Raw genomic sequence first — 16,772 nt, forward strand, 5'->3', positions numbered from 1 at the left:
AAAGTGTAAGTACTAAGAGTTATGCAGTAATAGGTTGTAGTTTGCAATTTCTGGTCAGTAGTTACTGTAATGAGGGAGATAGTCCAAAAAAAAGGAAGATTTGTTGAAATGAGAACAACTGGTAAAACTGTGTAAGTTGTTTAATGTAAAATGCCATCAGTGATTGATAGATTAGACCAGAACTTGCTAATTTGGTATTTCAAGAAATCCATAAGCCCCTGAAATTATATTTAAAATTTTGTGTGTATTTATATTTTCTTCTTAGAAGATTCATAACTTTTTACAGATTTTTTTAAATGTTTATTTTTGAGGGAGAGAGCGTGAATGGGGGAGGAACAGAGAGAGAGGGAGACACAGAATCTGAAGCAGATTCTAGGCTCTGAGCTGTCAGCACAGAGACTGACATGGGACTGGAACCCACAAACTGTGAGATCATGACCTGAGCTGAAGTTGGATGCTTAGCTGACTGAGCCACCCAGGCACCCCTTAACAGATTCTTAAAGGGATTCTTGGCACAGACAATGGTAACAACACTGGGCTAGGATATACAGGCTTCTAAAAGGGAAGAGTGTTTTAACAAAAGTTAACATAGTGATATAAAAAAAAAAAAAAGTACCTTCTTTAAACTTGGTCATTTAAGGGGCACCTGGGTGGCGCAGTCTTGGTTAAGCGTCCGACTTCAGCCAGGTCACGATCTCGCAGTCCGTGAGTTTGAGCCCCGCGTCAGGCTCTGGGCTGATGGCTCAGAGCCTGGAGCCTGTTTCCGATTCTGTGTCTCCCTCTCTCTCTGCCCCTCCCCCGTTCATGCTCTGTCTCTCTCTGTCCCAAAAATAAATAAACGTTGAAAAAAAAAAATTAAAAAAAAAAAATAAACTTGGTCATTTAAGAAAATCTTTCAATGACTGATACAATAATATGAAAGTTTAATAATCCTATGATTGAACCAGCTTTTCCTAAAATGGTCAATACAGTTTTAACTGCTGATTTCACTTTTCCTTTGAGAAAACTAAAACCTCAGTCTGTGAAAAAACTATCTAAGAGCATCACTGAAAAAAGGGGACATTTTCTAGGGCAGTGATTTTTTTTTTTTTTTAAATACTTGCTCTTATGAATCAACAGGATAATTATAATAATCTTGAAAACTGTTTTTAAAAGCTTTAAAAGAATATTGACAGAAGTGTAATTTTAAATGTACAAAACATCCCACATAGGCCTTTCAGGTTAAAAGGAGAAGGGGGGGTGGGCCTGGTGAAATGGACAATTGTATTAAAGCACTGAGTACCTGGCAGATGGTGGGGGCTCTGGGAATGTCCTTGTTGCTGAATGAATCAGTGCAGTAATCCTATCTGGTAACCAGGCACCTGCCAGTGTATCAGGTAGTTTGTACACAAGAACTCTTTTGATATAATGATCAGACCACCCTCTTATTATAACTACAAATACATGTTGAGATTTCCTCATGAGGTTATATTCTGTTTCAGGTTCATGGGCTTTGGGGGGGAAGAAAAACAAATTATTCTGGAGACAGTTCACGTAGTTTAAAGAGGTATCAGGCCTTCTAAAGCAATGTTAATTCACATGGGAGTAGGCATACATAGAGTTTGCAAGGTACAGAGTCCTTCCTGATTCCTTCAGAAATCCTCAGGCAAGAACTTCTTTAATGGAGAATCCCCAAATGCCTTCCACCAAATCTTTATGAACAACTTTTCTCTAACATTTTGATTTCTACTCTGATCACATGTGCCATTTCATTAATGAAACATATGGGGTTTGAAATAAAATGGACCACACAGAGACACCTTTTTCTTTTTAAAGAAACTACTCAACCTATTTTGTTTTAGCTCTAAATGAAAACATAAACCATATTTTGTTTTGTACAGCCAAAGAAAATTTTCAAGAATATCCCTTTCCTGGGAAAGTTGGAGGTAAAACATGTAGAGGTCATGGCTGCTGACAGGAAGACCTGTTCATTTTATCGCTTTTGCAATGAGGTGACAACTGATTGCTTTGGAGACGCTGATTGCTGCAGCCATTGCTGGGCTAGCCTAGTCACCTGTAAGAGAATGATGCCTTGGTCACCACGGTCCCCATGCTATAATCTACTTAATCTGACCGCCATCACTGGCAGAGCTTGCTTGTTTAGGGTAGTGCATGGGTTCTGTTTTTTTTTTTTTTTTTTTTTTTTAATTAAAGAGCATATTGTCCAGGCCGCAGTAATGTCTTCCTGAGCTCCATCAGGCTGATTTACAGTTTAATTAAACATGGTGTTCTAACCAAATGATATGAAGATTTTACTTTTAAGCATGGCAAACAACTTTACTGGAAGGCTACTTAAAAAATCTGTTGTTCTGAATGATGCATTAGCTCTTGTTTTTTTTTGCGTTTTGTGGGTTTTTTTTTTTTTTGGCTTTGAGCTGAATTGCACTATCTTCGACCACCTGTTGTTTTGGAATGGTTGAGTAGTTTGTGGTCCCCAGCACTAAGCTGAACAAGTGCATGATTTGTTATGTCACTGCCATCCGAGCAGAGCCTGGGCTATTTGTGACTCGTGTAGCATGTCTACATTTTCTCTTTCTGAGTTGCTGTAACTGGTTTTTCTCCAGGAGTGAGCCCTCCAGAATGCATCGTTTCACATAGCTTTCCTTTCTGAGATAGAAAATGGCTGCCTAGGGTCAATACCCTCATCTTAATTTGTATTGTTCTCTCATAACAGTTGTCGTACTTCAGTTTATAAGTACTGTTAAATGTTTATATGCTAGATTGCATGCTTGTCATGATTTACATAGCAGTGGTAAAAGTCTGATTCTCAGGTAAGCAGTCCAGGTCTGGAAATTTCTATAGGTTCGGTTATATTAATTGATAGATATTCAATACTGTATTCTATCTTTTATCTAGTTTTTACCTTGCTACATGAAATAATTACTTTACCTGTAATTAAGATCATTCCATTGCTCCTAGCTATGCTGTGAATGCATCCCTCGGTAGTCCTTCTCTTTTGTTCGTAATAATCCTTGGCCAGTACCTCTCCCTTGGTTAGCATCGAATATTCATTCTACTGTGAGTGCTATGAGATTGGAGACTGAGGTTCTGCTCCCCTTGTTACCATGTCGTTCAACACTGTGTTTGGCACACATCAGCTGCTCAGTCCATGCTGACAGAACTCACAAGACTTCCTTCAGCCACAGTAACCCAGCATGCAGCTTCAGCAAACTGGTTGCCTAGGGGGCTGCATTCAGTTCAGTCATGCTTTCTTAGGCATGAATGCTCTTAAAAACTTTGAATTCATGGTCAACATCTGTAATTTATGAAAATTTCCACTTAATTCTCAACTTTTGGCTTCTTTTACATATTAAAGTGTGTGATAGTGGGCTCAGTTTCCTACATGATAGTAGGAGGTTGGAGCTAAGTCTGCTTGGGATAGGGCATGCTCTTCTGGTTTAACACCTGACCCACTTCAAATTCTTGGCCCCAGAGAGCATCTGAACTTGGACCCTCTGGAAAAATGCCATTTAAGGCAGCTCAGTTACTGAATCATTAAAGGAACTTGTTCCTAAGGTGTTATCATCTGGAGTGCAAGAATTTACAAATTGTGATACAGTTTTCTGAGGAATCTGGGGCAATGTGTTTTTTATGACATGCTTTTAAAAGGCATTTAGCATGATTTGGAGTTCCTAAGAGAATTTAAATGTCTTTTGGGGCTACTCGACCAAAGGGATAGTGTTTTAGGAGCCACATAAAACATTTCCTGGGGTGACAAGTCACATTTTTATGCAATAGCATAGTGGATTTTGGTGTGCCGTCCCTGGACTGTCAGCATCAACATTACTGAGGAACTTGTTAGAAATAAAATACTTGGGCCCTGGTCAAAAACTCTAGGGTTGAGGCCCAGCAATCTGTATTTTAATAAGCCCTCTAGGTTACCCTGAGCCAGTCTGCTAACAGGATTAAATATAATAATAAAATATAATTTAGATTGATTTTTTTTATTTCTGAAAAGTTTTAGTGAGATTGATTAATTCAACCAATTCTGTTGACCTGAGAATTATTTAAATTTTGCACCATGAAACTTACTGTGACCTTATAAATTGAGATTTACCAAAACTATCAAACTCAGTGAGAGATTTCTGAATTTCTAACATCTACCATATTTGCTGAGAGAACTCAACTGTCTGTGATCTGACATAGGAGAAATATATTTGCCAAGTGTGATAAACCAGGCCGTCTTTGGCTCCTGGCTTATGTTCTCTTGGTAAAAGAGAGACACAGAATATTCATTATACTTTGGCCTTGCCCACGATCTCTGGTTTGGGAGTCACTCTGTGTCTGGTCAAATTGGACCCCTCTGGCACCGTTGCTATGCTTTAGGAAACGACGGACTGTAGCAATAAATGTTAGCTGTTATTAAAGAGGGCTGGCTGTGTCCACTTAAGAAAGCTTAGAAGGATATATACTGCATATATACTGCAGTTGCTAGGTAGAAATCTGAAATAAATGTGGATAGGGGCTGCAGGTTATCATTTGTAATTGGTCATGTGCAAGAGCAGGCAACTAGGCCAGAGGTCTTAGTATTCCTTCTGTGACATCCTCAATCCCTTTGTATTTAAGGCTATATTCATTTGTTTTTCCAGTGTCTAGCATTACTTTGCTATTGTACACGGTGTTTTTGTAATCTCTGAGCTGCTCATGTAAAGCAAAAAGAATTTGTTAAGAGCAGATAGCTCACTGAAAGCCAGAGGTGATGGTCTAACTTTACAAGGGCTCTCCTTGAAGGGCCTAGTCAGCATACCCGGCCACAGAGGAGTTGGGCCAGAGTAAGGAAGAAGCAGTTCTGGTTGGAGGCATTAAGTTCTCTTGGTATTGGGGTAGATTCTGAGAAAATACCTACTGGGCTCATTCATAAAATGGAATCCTTTTATCTGCAGACTGTCCCTTTCTTCTTCTCCATGGTAAGTTCCTCCATGAAAGATCTTAAAAATGAGCCAAAGGTTCTCTAATGGTACTGGAATCATCAGTGTCTCCAATGGATAGTATCATTTCTTCTGGAGTGCTTTAATATGTAGTAGGTTTTTTTTTTTAATTTTCTTATTTGTAAGTAAGCTCTACACTCAGCATGGGGCTTGAACTCATAACCCCGAGATCGAGAGTAGAATGCTCTACTGACTGAGCCATCTAGGCACCCCTGTAGGTTATTTTTAAAATTTATTTTATTTTTTTAACAGAGGGACATGTTTAATATTTGAAAGTGGAAAATATTAGTTTATGTGTATCAATCTAATCATACAAAGCATTAGCTAAACAATTGGCAAGATGTTTTGTTATCCCTGAAAAAAAATTTGTTTTGAGTAAACTCTATGGCTAGTGTGAGGCTTAACTTATGACCCCCAAGATCAAGAGTTGCATGCTCTACTGACTGAGCAAGCCAGGCACACCATCCTTGAAATTTTTCATTTCAGTACCAGGTTATCTGCTATGTTGAACAGCATTGCTGGTGTAAGACTGGGGCAGAGTGACCTATAAGAGGGAGGCCTGGCCATGGCAAGGCAGAAAATTAGGAAAAGGCCAGTATGACATAAGATTTTTCTCTGTTATCATTTACTTTGAATTAGTTTTGATTCCTTGAGTGAGAACTGAGCCTCAGTGATCTGACCTGGGAGATACTGGCCAAGCTTCACTAAGCAGATCATTTCTTGATTGTAATACTTTTGAGACTTTACTGAGAAAAATAATTGAATTCCAAAAACCTCTAAGCAAGGTAAATGCTAGGAGCTTTAAAAATTATCCTAAAAATTAGATGGAAACTATCATTTAACTGATATAAAAAAGTTAGCTATTGTAATGTACAGCATGGTGATCATAGTTAATAATACTATATTATATATTTGAAAGTTGCTAAGAGAGCAGATCTTAAAGGTTCTTATCATAAGAAAAAGATTTTGTAATTGTGTATGGTGATGGATGTTAAAAAATTATGTTTCCATCCTATAGGCAGCTTCTAGTAGGAGATATTTAAAAATAGTTAAAATTTGTAGGTATATTTTATGAAGAATATTCTTTATCTGATGTAATTTCTGTAAGCTTGTAAAGTTTAAAAAATTCTTCTGAAGTCCGTAAAATTTTAATTTGTATTATATTTACTTTAATGCATTTTTAAGTTTACAGTGAAAAAAAAGTTTCCTTTAGAATTTCATCCTGTAGCTTCATGGTTGCTGTTGGAGGGTTCAGGGAGGTCTCTGCATCCCAAATACTTTAGAATAAGAAAGAAAAAAACAAAAACCAAATAAAAGCAAAAAGTTTGAAAGCAACCAAAAAAACTGTTGGTGATGGAAGCACACCATTATGAGTTTGTCCCTTTTGGCAAGTGGATTTGTAAAATAAATTTAATTCTACATTATTAAATGATAGCAATTGTTTGCTGTGAAATCTAAATTCTTAGTGGAAAAAGGCATCAAAACACATAATCCAGACTTCAGGATCAGTTGTGGATATTTTTCTTCCCTATGAGTGTTTTAGGGAACCAGTAAATGTAATTAGTTAGGGGCTGGGAACGAGAAGAGCTGAGTCCCTTAGGCTCAGCCTGACTGATGTTTACGGGGGCCTGGCCTGTTGAAGGCAGTGTTTAGGTGTTTGGGATTAGACACCATAAAATATGCTTATATCTTAAGGGCTTTGACTCTCTGTTGGATAAATCAAGCCTAACTTATTGATGGAGAACAATAGGTGGCAAAAACAAAGCAAAAGACAGACTTGCAACAAGCAAATAATAAAATAACAAAAGGAAATGTCCAGCAGTTTTCTCAAATTGAGAAAGCAAGGAGACAAGTGTCAGCACCATTGATAGTGACCTTGAAGTCTTTAGATAACCTCAGTGTTTTGACTGAACTGAATTGAATAAAATGTACTTTTTAAAGCTTTATTTCATAGGGATAATTTACTAAGCCTGTCTGGAAATAAGGACCTTGGTAATGAGACCCGGTTTGAGGCAAACACTTTTCAAAGTTCAATTAAAAAAATTTTCTTAATGTTTATTTTTGAGAGAGAGAGAGAGAGAGAGAGAGAGAGAGAGAGCAAGCAGAGGAGGGGCAGAGAGAGGGAGACATGGAATCTGAAACAGGCTCCAGGTCTGAGCTGTCAGCACAGAGCCCGATGATGGGCTTGAACTCACGAACCGTGAGATCATGACCTGAGCCAAAGTTGGACGCTTTAGTAACTGACTGAGCCACCCAGATGCTCCTCAAAGTTCAATTTAGAAGAGCCATTTTCAGAACATGTGATTCTGGGTTAGGAAGGAAGTGCCTGACTTGGGGTGGTGAGGGTTTCCAGGCTCACTGCTGGGATACATATAGCTGCATTTTCTGTGGTTACATTAAAAAAGCCAGAATGTTGCAATTTCATGTAGAATGGACTTCAGAGTTTGAAGAGTGTCTTAACTTACAGAAAACAGCAGGGTGAATGAAGAAAGGTACACAGTTGAGGTCTCTTACATTTCTAAAGGGGCTGTAAAAGCAGGTATTCTGTGGGTTGTAGTCAATGCGTAAGGTATAGAACGCTGCTTTTACAGTCAGTTTGAATTTGTAGACAAATATTAAAAGGTACCCATGTATCTGTGTTTTGAAAGCCATTTGTCAAAACACTGTGACTGTTTTGAAATATGAAGAAATTGAGCAGATTTCATTTAGTTGCGTCAGTGTTCTCATTGTTTTATGTTTGAGTTTGCTTAATACTTTGATTTCATTTTAACACATCTTTTATTTGCACACTTCTTGTCATGTTTAGCATGTATGCAACATACTAAGTTGCTTATTTTGGATTTAGCTGAATCCTTGAGCATGTAGCATATTGCATGGCATATAGCAGGTGCCTTAATAAAACTGTTTGAATCCATGAATTTAACATATGGTTATTGCATTAAGATGTTTGCTGATGTGACCCTTTTGATGGTTTACCTTTTCCCACTAGCCATTTATTTTCAGATAATTAAAAAGGGATTTTTATAGAACATTCTAGAAAGAAAATATTAGTATTGATGTTCTAGTTAATATAGGCACTTGAAAATTTTAGAAGAAAATAGACTGATTGATACATTTAAAAATAAACTGTCTAATATGAAAAGTAAAGATAAATTTTCTGGAACTGGGTATGGTATGTAGAGAAAGAAAAAGGATGAACAAATACTCACCTGTAAAAAAAGAACTTACCATTTGTGGCAACATGGATGGACCTAGAGGGTGCTAAGCAAAATAAGTCAGACAGAGAAAGACAAATACCATATGCTTTCACTTATATGTGGCATCTAAAAAACAAAACAAATGAACAAATAGCAACAACAAGAAAAAAAAACCCAGAAACAGATTTATAAATACAGAGGATGAATTGGTATTTGCCAGAGAGGACGGGGGTGGAAGGATGGGTGAAATGAATGGAGGGGATAATGAGGTACAGACTTCCAGTTATAAAATAAGTAAGTCATGGAGATGAAAACTGCAGCAGAGGAAATATAGTCAATACTATTGTAATAATGTGTGGTGACACATGGTGACTGGACTTATCATGGTGAACATTGTGTAATCTATAGTACTGTTGAATCACCATGTTGTACACCTGAAACTAATATAACATTGTGTCTCCACTATACTTCAATAACAAAAATTAAAAAAGAAAAAAAGGATGACTAGACTTTGTGTATAAGATTTAGACTAAATCTTCCAAAATGGTCCCCATTAATAAAGATGCCAATAATTTAATTATTTCTCATTGTATGTCTCCCTTCTTGGAGAGAAATGTTTGTTATATTGTCAAATCTGCATCATGACTGGGCTGCAAAAAGTCTGAGCCAGTAACCCTCATCCCTCAAATATGCTCATGGACAATTGCCATAGAAATGAAAGTTGAAAGTTGGTACATTTCACTGATTGTGACACATCTTGGAAGTTGAGATGATGTATACCTTCTGTATATTTTAACACTGTCTCTATGGTTACACTCTTTTTATTCCCTCTTTTTAGTCATACAGTTTATCAAGAAAGAAAATAGTGCACTACACCTGTTTTGATCAACGGAAAAGAGCAAATGCAGCATTTTTAATAGGTGCTTATGCTGTAAGTACTTTTTCATGATTATTTTCTATAATCAGGCCAAGGGAATGCTAACACTGTCACATAAAATCCAGACCAGTTTTTCAGTGGAATTGGGAGATGGTGAAAATTATTAGCACCCTGGGAATTGATGTGGAATGGAAAGTGTGGACTACTATCCATGGGCTATTTAATTCTCAGATTTTATTTGCTAGTATCTAATGACAGAGTCTCAGAACCACAATGGGGAGCTTGGGTCCCACAGTTGTATGGGTGTTTTTAAAAGAAGAATATCCAGAAAGAATATATCCAGGGAAAAGAATATATAGTGGAAGATTTTTAAAGACTGTCGAGGTGTTCCTTTTTTGCGTAAGAGGAAATCCTAGATTGCATGGGGAAGGATTGTTATTATTATATTATCATTATCCATCTACTAATCTATATACATGTTTGCAGTAGGCAAACCAAATATAGGTCCTGCACATATTACACTTACCTACTAACTAGACAAGACTTTCCCAGAAACGTTTTGATTGCAAATTTTGTTCTCTGTAAGTACTAAAACGTAAATGTGAGTTCCATGTGAATGTGCTACAGCATTTTGGTGTGACTATTTCTAGAATTTTCTATATGTACTGGGATTGGGCAAAAACTTGGAAGGCAGAAGCCCACCAAGGTTAAAACTCATTTGTAACCTGTAATAACTTTTTAGGGACAAGTGTGATATCCGTGTAGGAATATGCTGGTTTAAAGGCAGGGGAGAGAGGTGTCACTTCCCATCATCCTTGGGGAGGGTCTGTGCTTCTCTGAAGCCTGGAAGCACACTGCTGTGTGACCTTTCCAGGCCCTCCTTCTGAAGATCTTGACGGAAGGAGGCACCAGCTACTATGTATCACACTCTGCCACATTAAACCCAAAGCTCTAGGGGAAAAAGTCTAGACAGATGTGGTGTTAGAAAGACTGTCAGCTGTTGCAGGGTGTAGGCTGAGAATAGCGGCAGGCTGACAGCCTGAGTGCAGCCTGGGGCCTTGTTTCCAGGGCTGAGATGCCCAGCTCTGGCCAGCTTTTCTCCCTGTGGTGTGGCCACCATGAAGCCGTGGGCCATCCCTTGTGGTACTTTTCTTTCTCACTCTGTAGGCAGCAGGGTATAATACAAAGAATCTTGACTAAGAATCAGAAAAATATTTTTTCATCCTGAAGTGGCTCTGGGATGATGGGTAAGCCACTTTATCTGTCTTTGCTTTATTTAGTTTCCTTATCTGTAAAATGATAGGGTTGGATATAATGACCTCTAAGTTTCCTTCAAATTCTGAGGATACAAAGATTATTTGTAGCACCAGCCAGGCCATTGCTTTTGTTTTAAAGGCACACATGAAAAGCTGGCTGTTGGCATGAAGGCTTAGTGAAGTGCTGGTAAGCTGAATGAAGCAACCATGCTTATTTTTCACTTTACATTGATAATTATTACTCATTTGGGACTGATAATTGACAGTGTGTTTAGAATATGGAGAGTCTGTAATAACCTTTGGATTCAAGCCATGTAAACAAGGGTGTCTTTCCTGAGGGGTTTGGTGATGCTGTGTGAGCATGTTCTCCGCGAGCCCTTTGTCATAAGGGATCATCAGGAAGAGGTCACCTACTGCTCTCTCATTCCTTCTCCTCTTCCCCGCCCTCTCCTCTTCCTCTCTTCTTTCCTTCTTTTTTTAAAAAAAAAAATTTTTTTTAATGTTTATTTATTTTTGAGACAGAGACAGAGCATGAACGGGGGAGGGTCAGAGAGAGAGGGAGACACAGAATCTGAAGTAGGCTCCAGGCTCTGAGCTGTCAGCACAGAGCCTGACGCGGGGCTCGAACTCACGGACCGTGAGATCATGACCTGAGCCGAAGTCGGACGCTTAACCGACTGAGCCACCCAGGCGCCCCTCTTCTTTCCTTTTTAATGCCCGTCTTTCCTGTTTCTGGTGTCATCCTGAATTTTATCATGGCACCTCTAGAGTTTTTTTTTTTTTTTTTTTTTCAACGTTTATTTATTTTTGGGACAGAGAGAGACAGAGCATGAACGGGGGAGGGGCAGAGAGAGAGGGAGACACAGAATCGGAAACAGGCTCCAGGCTCCGAGCCATCAGCCCAGAGCCCGACGCGGGGCTCGAACTCACGGACCGCGAGATCGTGACCTGGCTGAAGTCGGACGCCTAACTGACTGCGCCACCCAGGCGCCCCGGCACCTCTAGAGTTTTGAAAGGAAGTTCAGTCATAATAAATGCACTGAGCTGGGGATAAAATACATCAGATGCGGAAGTTTCCACCACTTTACTGTAACCAAATGAAGGAGAAGCAGTCTCAGCGGGATTGAAGAAGCGCTGAGGGAAGCATGAGCTTGTCTGACACACTAGTTCGAAAAGCGGTGTAAAGTAATTCTTCTTGTACTGTTCGTTTCCTCATTGATTGTCGTTTCTGATTTTGAAAAGGCATTCCCCAGAAAGCTTTTTGACACAACGCTTAATTAAAATGAAAACCAAGAATTGTATTCTTTCCTTAAAGAGAATTTTGTGCCTTACTTCGTATTGTGTGTATGCATTTAATTGTTGGCACAAGTCTTATAAGAAGAGAGTCTGTAATGTGCATTATACAAACATCTCAGTGAAGTTACACGTACATTAAATGTTGCTGTTTGGATAAGTCATGGTCTCCTGGGGGAATCTTCCTGTTACTAAAGTCAGATATCCAACTACGTGTTTGTATCTCCATGGTATCTCACATTTATCTTGGCAAAACAGAACTTTTTATTCCTTTTCTCCATGAACCTATTTATTCCCACAGTCATTGCCTTTTTAGTAAGTGGATTGCCATCAGTGACTTGCTGAATCCAAGAATAGTACATTTTCATTCCTCCTGTTTCCTCTTCCCACATTATACTCATCAGTAAGTTTGGTCAACTCTGCCTCTAAAACATGTATTGAGTCAGAATACTTCTTTCCATCTCTGTTGTTATCCTGTAGCTCCAGCCACTGTCTCTGTTTACCTGGTTGACCACCAGAGCATCATACATTGTTTCCTTTTTACACCCTTGCCTTTGTTTAATCACAGCTGCCACACAATTGTCAGAGTAATCTTTTAAAAATATAAATTAGATCATTCATGGCTCTGTTTCAAATCTGTCTAATGCTTGCTCACTGTTCTTGGCATTGAATTCAACCTCCTTACCAATGCCATTAAGATCCCCGTTGATCTGGCCGTGTCTACCTCTGTGTTCTCCTGGCTCAGGATGCCCCCGTCACACTGGCCTTCTAACCATGAAAACCTCAAACTTATTCCCACTTGAAGACCTTCATATTTCTGTTCTCTCTGCCTGGAGTGTTTTTATTTAAGACCTTTGCATTCCTAATTCCTTATAATAATCACTTCCTCAGAAAGACTTCCTCTCAAGTTTTACTCTGTTCTCCCCACCTCCAGTCACCCTCTAGTTCCTTGTTGTTTTATTTTCTTTATAGTGCTCTGCTATTTGAAATTATCTGATTCGTTTATATGTTTACTTGTTTATTATCTCTTTCCTAGACTAGAGAGTAGGGACCTTGTCTGCTCCGTTCATTGCTGTGTCTGGGAGGTGATAAAATACTTAACAAGGGGTTAGGCCCAGGGAGTCAGCAGCTGAATTGGAAGCTGGCCACAATGGAGCCTTCCTGTTATGCTGAGCCATGAGGAAGTCCAGGTGAGGGGGTGTCCCAGGGAAGAGATGAGGTGGCCAGTGCGGAGGGCCATGGCATGCTGTGGGCAGCAGCTGTTTACATACTGGTATGGAACTATTTCAGTATTTGAACTCTTAGAACTGTGCCTGGCACATAGTAGGTCCTCTGTAAATATGTACTCAATGAATGAATAATGAGATGACAAAATATGAAAGAAGGAAGGAAGGTAACTTCAGAGGGAAACTGAAAATCATCAAATTGGACATAGAGGGTAAAGTGGTATCTTATCAGAATGCTGTGGTCTTGACTGAGCTAACTATGGCCTTTAAAGATGCGGATTCAAAGCAGAGATCAGAGCCCAAGGGCAGTTACCACCTGCACAAAAGTCACATCATCACCTTGCCTTTTGTTGTTGCTATTGTTGTTTTAATTTTTTTTAATGTTTATTTGAGAGAGAGAGAGAGAGAGACAGAGCGCCAGCGCGGGAAGGACAGAGAGAGAGAGAGAGAGACAGAATCTGAAGCAGGCTCCAGGCTCTGAGCTGTCAGCACAGAGCTGGATGTGGGGCTTGAACCCACAAACTGTGAGATCATGACCTGAGCTGAAATCAGACGCCTGACCGACTGAGCCACCCAGGTGTCTTTGTTGTTGTTTTTGATAAACTCTTTTTTCCCCAATTTTTAAAATTGTGGTAAAATACATACAATATAAAATTTACTGTTTTAGGCATTTCTTTTTAATTACTTTTTTCATTGAAGTATAATTGACATATCATTATATTATTTTCAGGTGTACAGTGTAATGATTTGATATTTGTAGATGTTGAAAAATGATCACCATGATAAGTCCAGGTAACATTCATCACCATACATAGTTTGGAAAACATTTATTTCTTGTGATGAGTCTTCATAGTGCAATGGTATTAGGTACATTTGTATTGCTCTGTGTTAGATTGTGACTTTAAGTATGTCACACAAGCTTTTGTAGTTCTACTTTCTTATCTTTAAGTAGGGGAGAGCCTTTTTACGTTTTATCTCCTAGAACTGTCATGAGCATTAAGAAAGAGATAAAATATGGAACATCATGTTCAGTGGGAAATTGACAAACCCTTCTCTGTGAGTGATTCTAAAGCCAGGGTTGCTAGAATGAGGTGGCCCCTGGGGATCACAGTGACACTGAACAGATGGATGACAGGCGCTGTTTCAGGGAAGACCCTACTCAGGAAGTGTCTCTTTATTCCTAAGCTGTGACGTTATACTTGTTGAGATGGAGGGCACAGATTTTACGAAGAGATCAACTTTGTCGGGAAGGTGTTTCCTTTCCAGGACTATACTCAGTGCAGTTTTGGAGTTGGGAATTAGGATGCTTGGATCATAGTGGCAACCACAGCACTTTCATATGAGTTTGAAGAAGATGGCCTTCCAAAGTTGTAAGCATACATTAATTAGGTTCTTGCCACGTGCTTACAGACCACATCCTCGCTTGCTACTGTTCTGCTCTCGGTTCACAGAACCATGATAAAGAGGTCAAGGAGAATTTGGAGGAAGCACATGATGACTAAGTGATTGGAAAAATGATATGTGTGAGAAGTTAGAATAAATGTGATGGTTTAGCTTAGAAAATGAAATTCAGAGTTAAAAAATTAAGGTTTCTTTTTTATTCCCCTAGATATGTGGAGGAGGCTTAAGCAGAGGGAGTAACCACAATGTGTTTTCCTTAACCCACGTGTTAAGTCCTCATATTGCCAAATAAGGGGTCTAATTATGGATTAACTGGGACAAGGCTGAGCCAGATGTCATGTCTGAGTTAGAGATGACAAGGCTAAGGTTTGTAGACTTTGTAATCATGTCTGTGTCTGCTATTTATAATGTAGACTACACTTAACACCTTAGTAGTTCTATTCTACCTCTAAGTCTACTGCTAATTGCAAAGAAGCTGTCCTCCACCTGGCGTTTTGGTTGAGAACAGTGACCTTAGCAGAGCCACGGGCTTGACCTTGAATGCACTTGTTAGTTTTATGTCTTGAGCAAGTTATTTAACTCTTCTAAATTCCTGTTTTTTTTTTTTTTTTTCATCTTTAAAATAGAGATAATAACACCCCACCTAACATAGTTGTGGTGAGGAGTGAAGGAGGTCATGCTGATGAAGGTGTCCTGGGGCAATGCCTGGCATTTGAAGCATTTAGGAATGGCTGGCAGCTCTAGGGAGGAAAGTTGTGTGGCCTTCCAGAAAATTTTCTGAGCTATTGTCTTACCTCCCTTGAAGAGCTGAAACCTATCCTCCTCCCCACCCTATTTTACATTTACATCCTTTCTTAGCTCAGAAACACTCAGATGGTTGTTAGTCTGTTTGTTGCTTGGGATAATTCACCGGAAGGTGTAGTAGGAGGTGTTTTTTGTTTGTTTTGTTTTGTTTTGTTTTCTAGGATGTTATTTGCATTTTAAAGGAAGAAACTGTCTGACCCAAGTAAATTTTTTATTTTTGACATGTGTGTTCAGGCATTCTTTAGTTCAGTAAATATTTATTTGGCTCAGGGGAGCTTTACCCAGCACAATGGTGGGCCCTGGGGAATATAAAAAAAAAAAAAAAAAGAAAAATAGAAAAAAGAATGAATACCTGGCTTAAAATGGGGGACAGGTGAGTAATAAATAATTGAGAAAAGTGTGCAGTAGGTGCCAGGTTGGATAAATAAAAATCAACAAGTGTTTTCCCCACCCTTATTATACATGAGGCCTTGTTCTCAGGGTTGAGGATGCTAAGGTATTGAATAACATAGCCTGCCTTCTGGAGGGAGTGTTTAGGGACCAGGGTCAGACCTGAGGAGAGGGAGGGATCAACCCCAGGCTAAGCTGGTGAAGGACTATTGAGGGGTGTGGGGGGTAGCATGTTTTCTTGGGGGGGAGGAAGGGTGGGGAAGTGATTAAATATATTTTAAATATCTAGTTTGAAAAGGGGATAATTCAATGAATTTAATCAAAAAAAATTTTTTTAACTTAAAAAGTGGCATAACCACATCACAGAAGAAAATTAGGAAAATTCTTCTGCACTGACATCATTCTAAACATGAATATTCACTTAAGTATAATTGCGATGTAGTTTTGTGAACATTTTTTGCTTGCCCTACATACGTTTTGCCTTATTGCTACTTAAGATGATCAAACAATATTCCATTTGGAGGGCATACCATTATTTGTTTAACATTTTAGGTTCCTTTCAAATTTTTTATGATGTGACAAACACTTTTGACATTATAAATGTTTCTTTTTGTGGATTTTTGTCTTTAGATTGCCAGAAGTGGGATTCATAGATTTTAAAAATGCAAGCAAGTTTTAGGTTCTTGCAGCATATTACCATATTTAAACCAGTCTGCACTAAATTTGGTATTAAGTGAAATGTCCTCTCCAATGTCCTGTACCTTTGCATATTGGGTATAAACATTAAAGATCTAGAAATTTAAGTGGTGAAAATGATACCTCATTGTTTTACTAATCTTTTTTTATTATTATTAATGAGACTTATTATTCCTGTAGTTTTATTTGTAGGTTTACTAACTTTTGAATAGCTGGTGTTTTAAAATAGTTGGATGTTTCCTTACTTGGACCATTACAAGTTGAAAAGTATCAGCCTCTTCTTTCCTTGAAGAAAAGAAGTCATTTCCCTGAGTCTAATTTGTATCAATAGATGTAGATCCCTAGAAATCACACCCATTAGTCCAAATTTCTGTACAAAATTAGGAAGTGCATATACCTTAAATTCTGTTACTTTACAGATGCTATATTAATAAGTACTTCTATTTACCTCAATACAAAGGAACTGCTGATAATGGATCTATTGATTATCCAATACCTAGTGATCTACTGAATATATAGAAAATTATATTCAGAGTAGTAATACTTAAAAATGGTTTATGTGTATGTGCTTAGCCCATTGAAAAATGGAAACCAGGCCAACTAACTTTGAATTTATAAAAGTTTGGGACAAGCATGTTAAATTTCCTTAATCTCTAACTCACAAT

The 16,772-nt window shown here is 38.5% G+C and overlaps 1 protein-coding gene across 15 annotated transcripts in view; it reads left to right on the top strand.

Moving 5' to 3' along the window:
- CDC14A (cell division cycle 14A) overlaps positions 1-16,772 on the top strand; it is a 188,864-nt gene that overhangs the window by 27,034 nt on the left and 145,058 nt on the right. For 7 of the 15 annotated variants that reach the window (XM_045478431.1, XM_045478418.1, XM_045478428.1 and 4 more), the window contains exon 4: positions 9,003-9,095. The exons of 2 other annotated variants lie outside the window; for them this stretch is intronic. In XM_045478431.1, the coding sequence (XP_045334387.1) occupies positions 9,003-9,095 (93 nt within the window). Of the gene's footprint in view, positions 1-1,880; positions 1,926-9,002; positions 9,096-16,772 lie in introns of all 15 variants that reach the window. 6 more of the 15 variants (XR_006712541.1, XM_045478425.1, XM_045478417.1 and 3 more) reach the window with 1 other exon arrangement.

Source organism: Leopardus geoffroyi, chromosome C1 (genome assembly GCF_018350155.1).
Source record: "Leopardus geoffroyi isolate Oge1 chromosome C1, O.geoffroyi_Oge1_pat1.0, whole genome shotgun sequence".
Lineage (NCBI taxonomy): Eukaryota > Metazoa > Chordata > Mammalia > Carnivora > Felidae > Leopardus > Leopardus geoffroyi.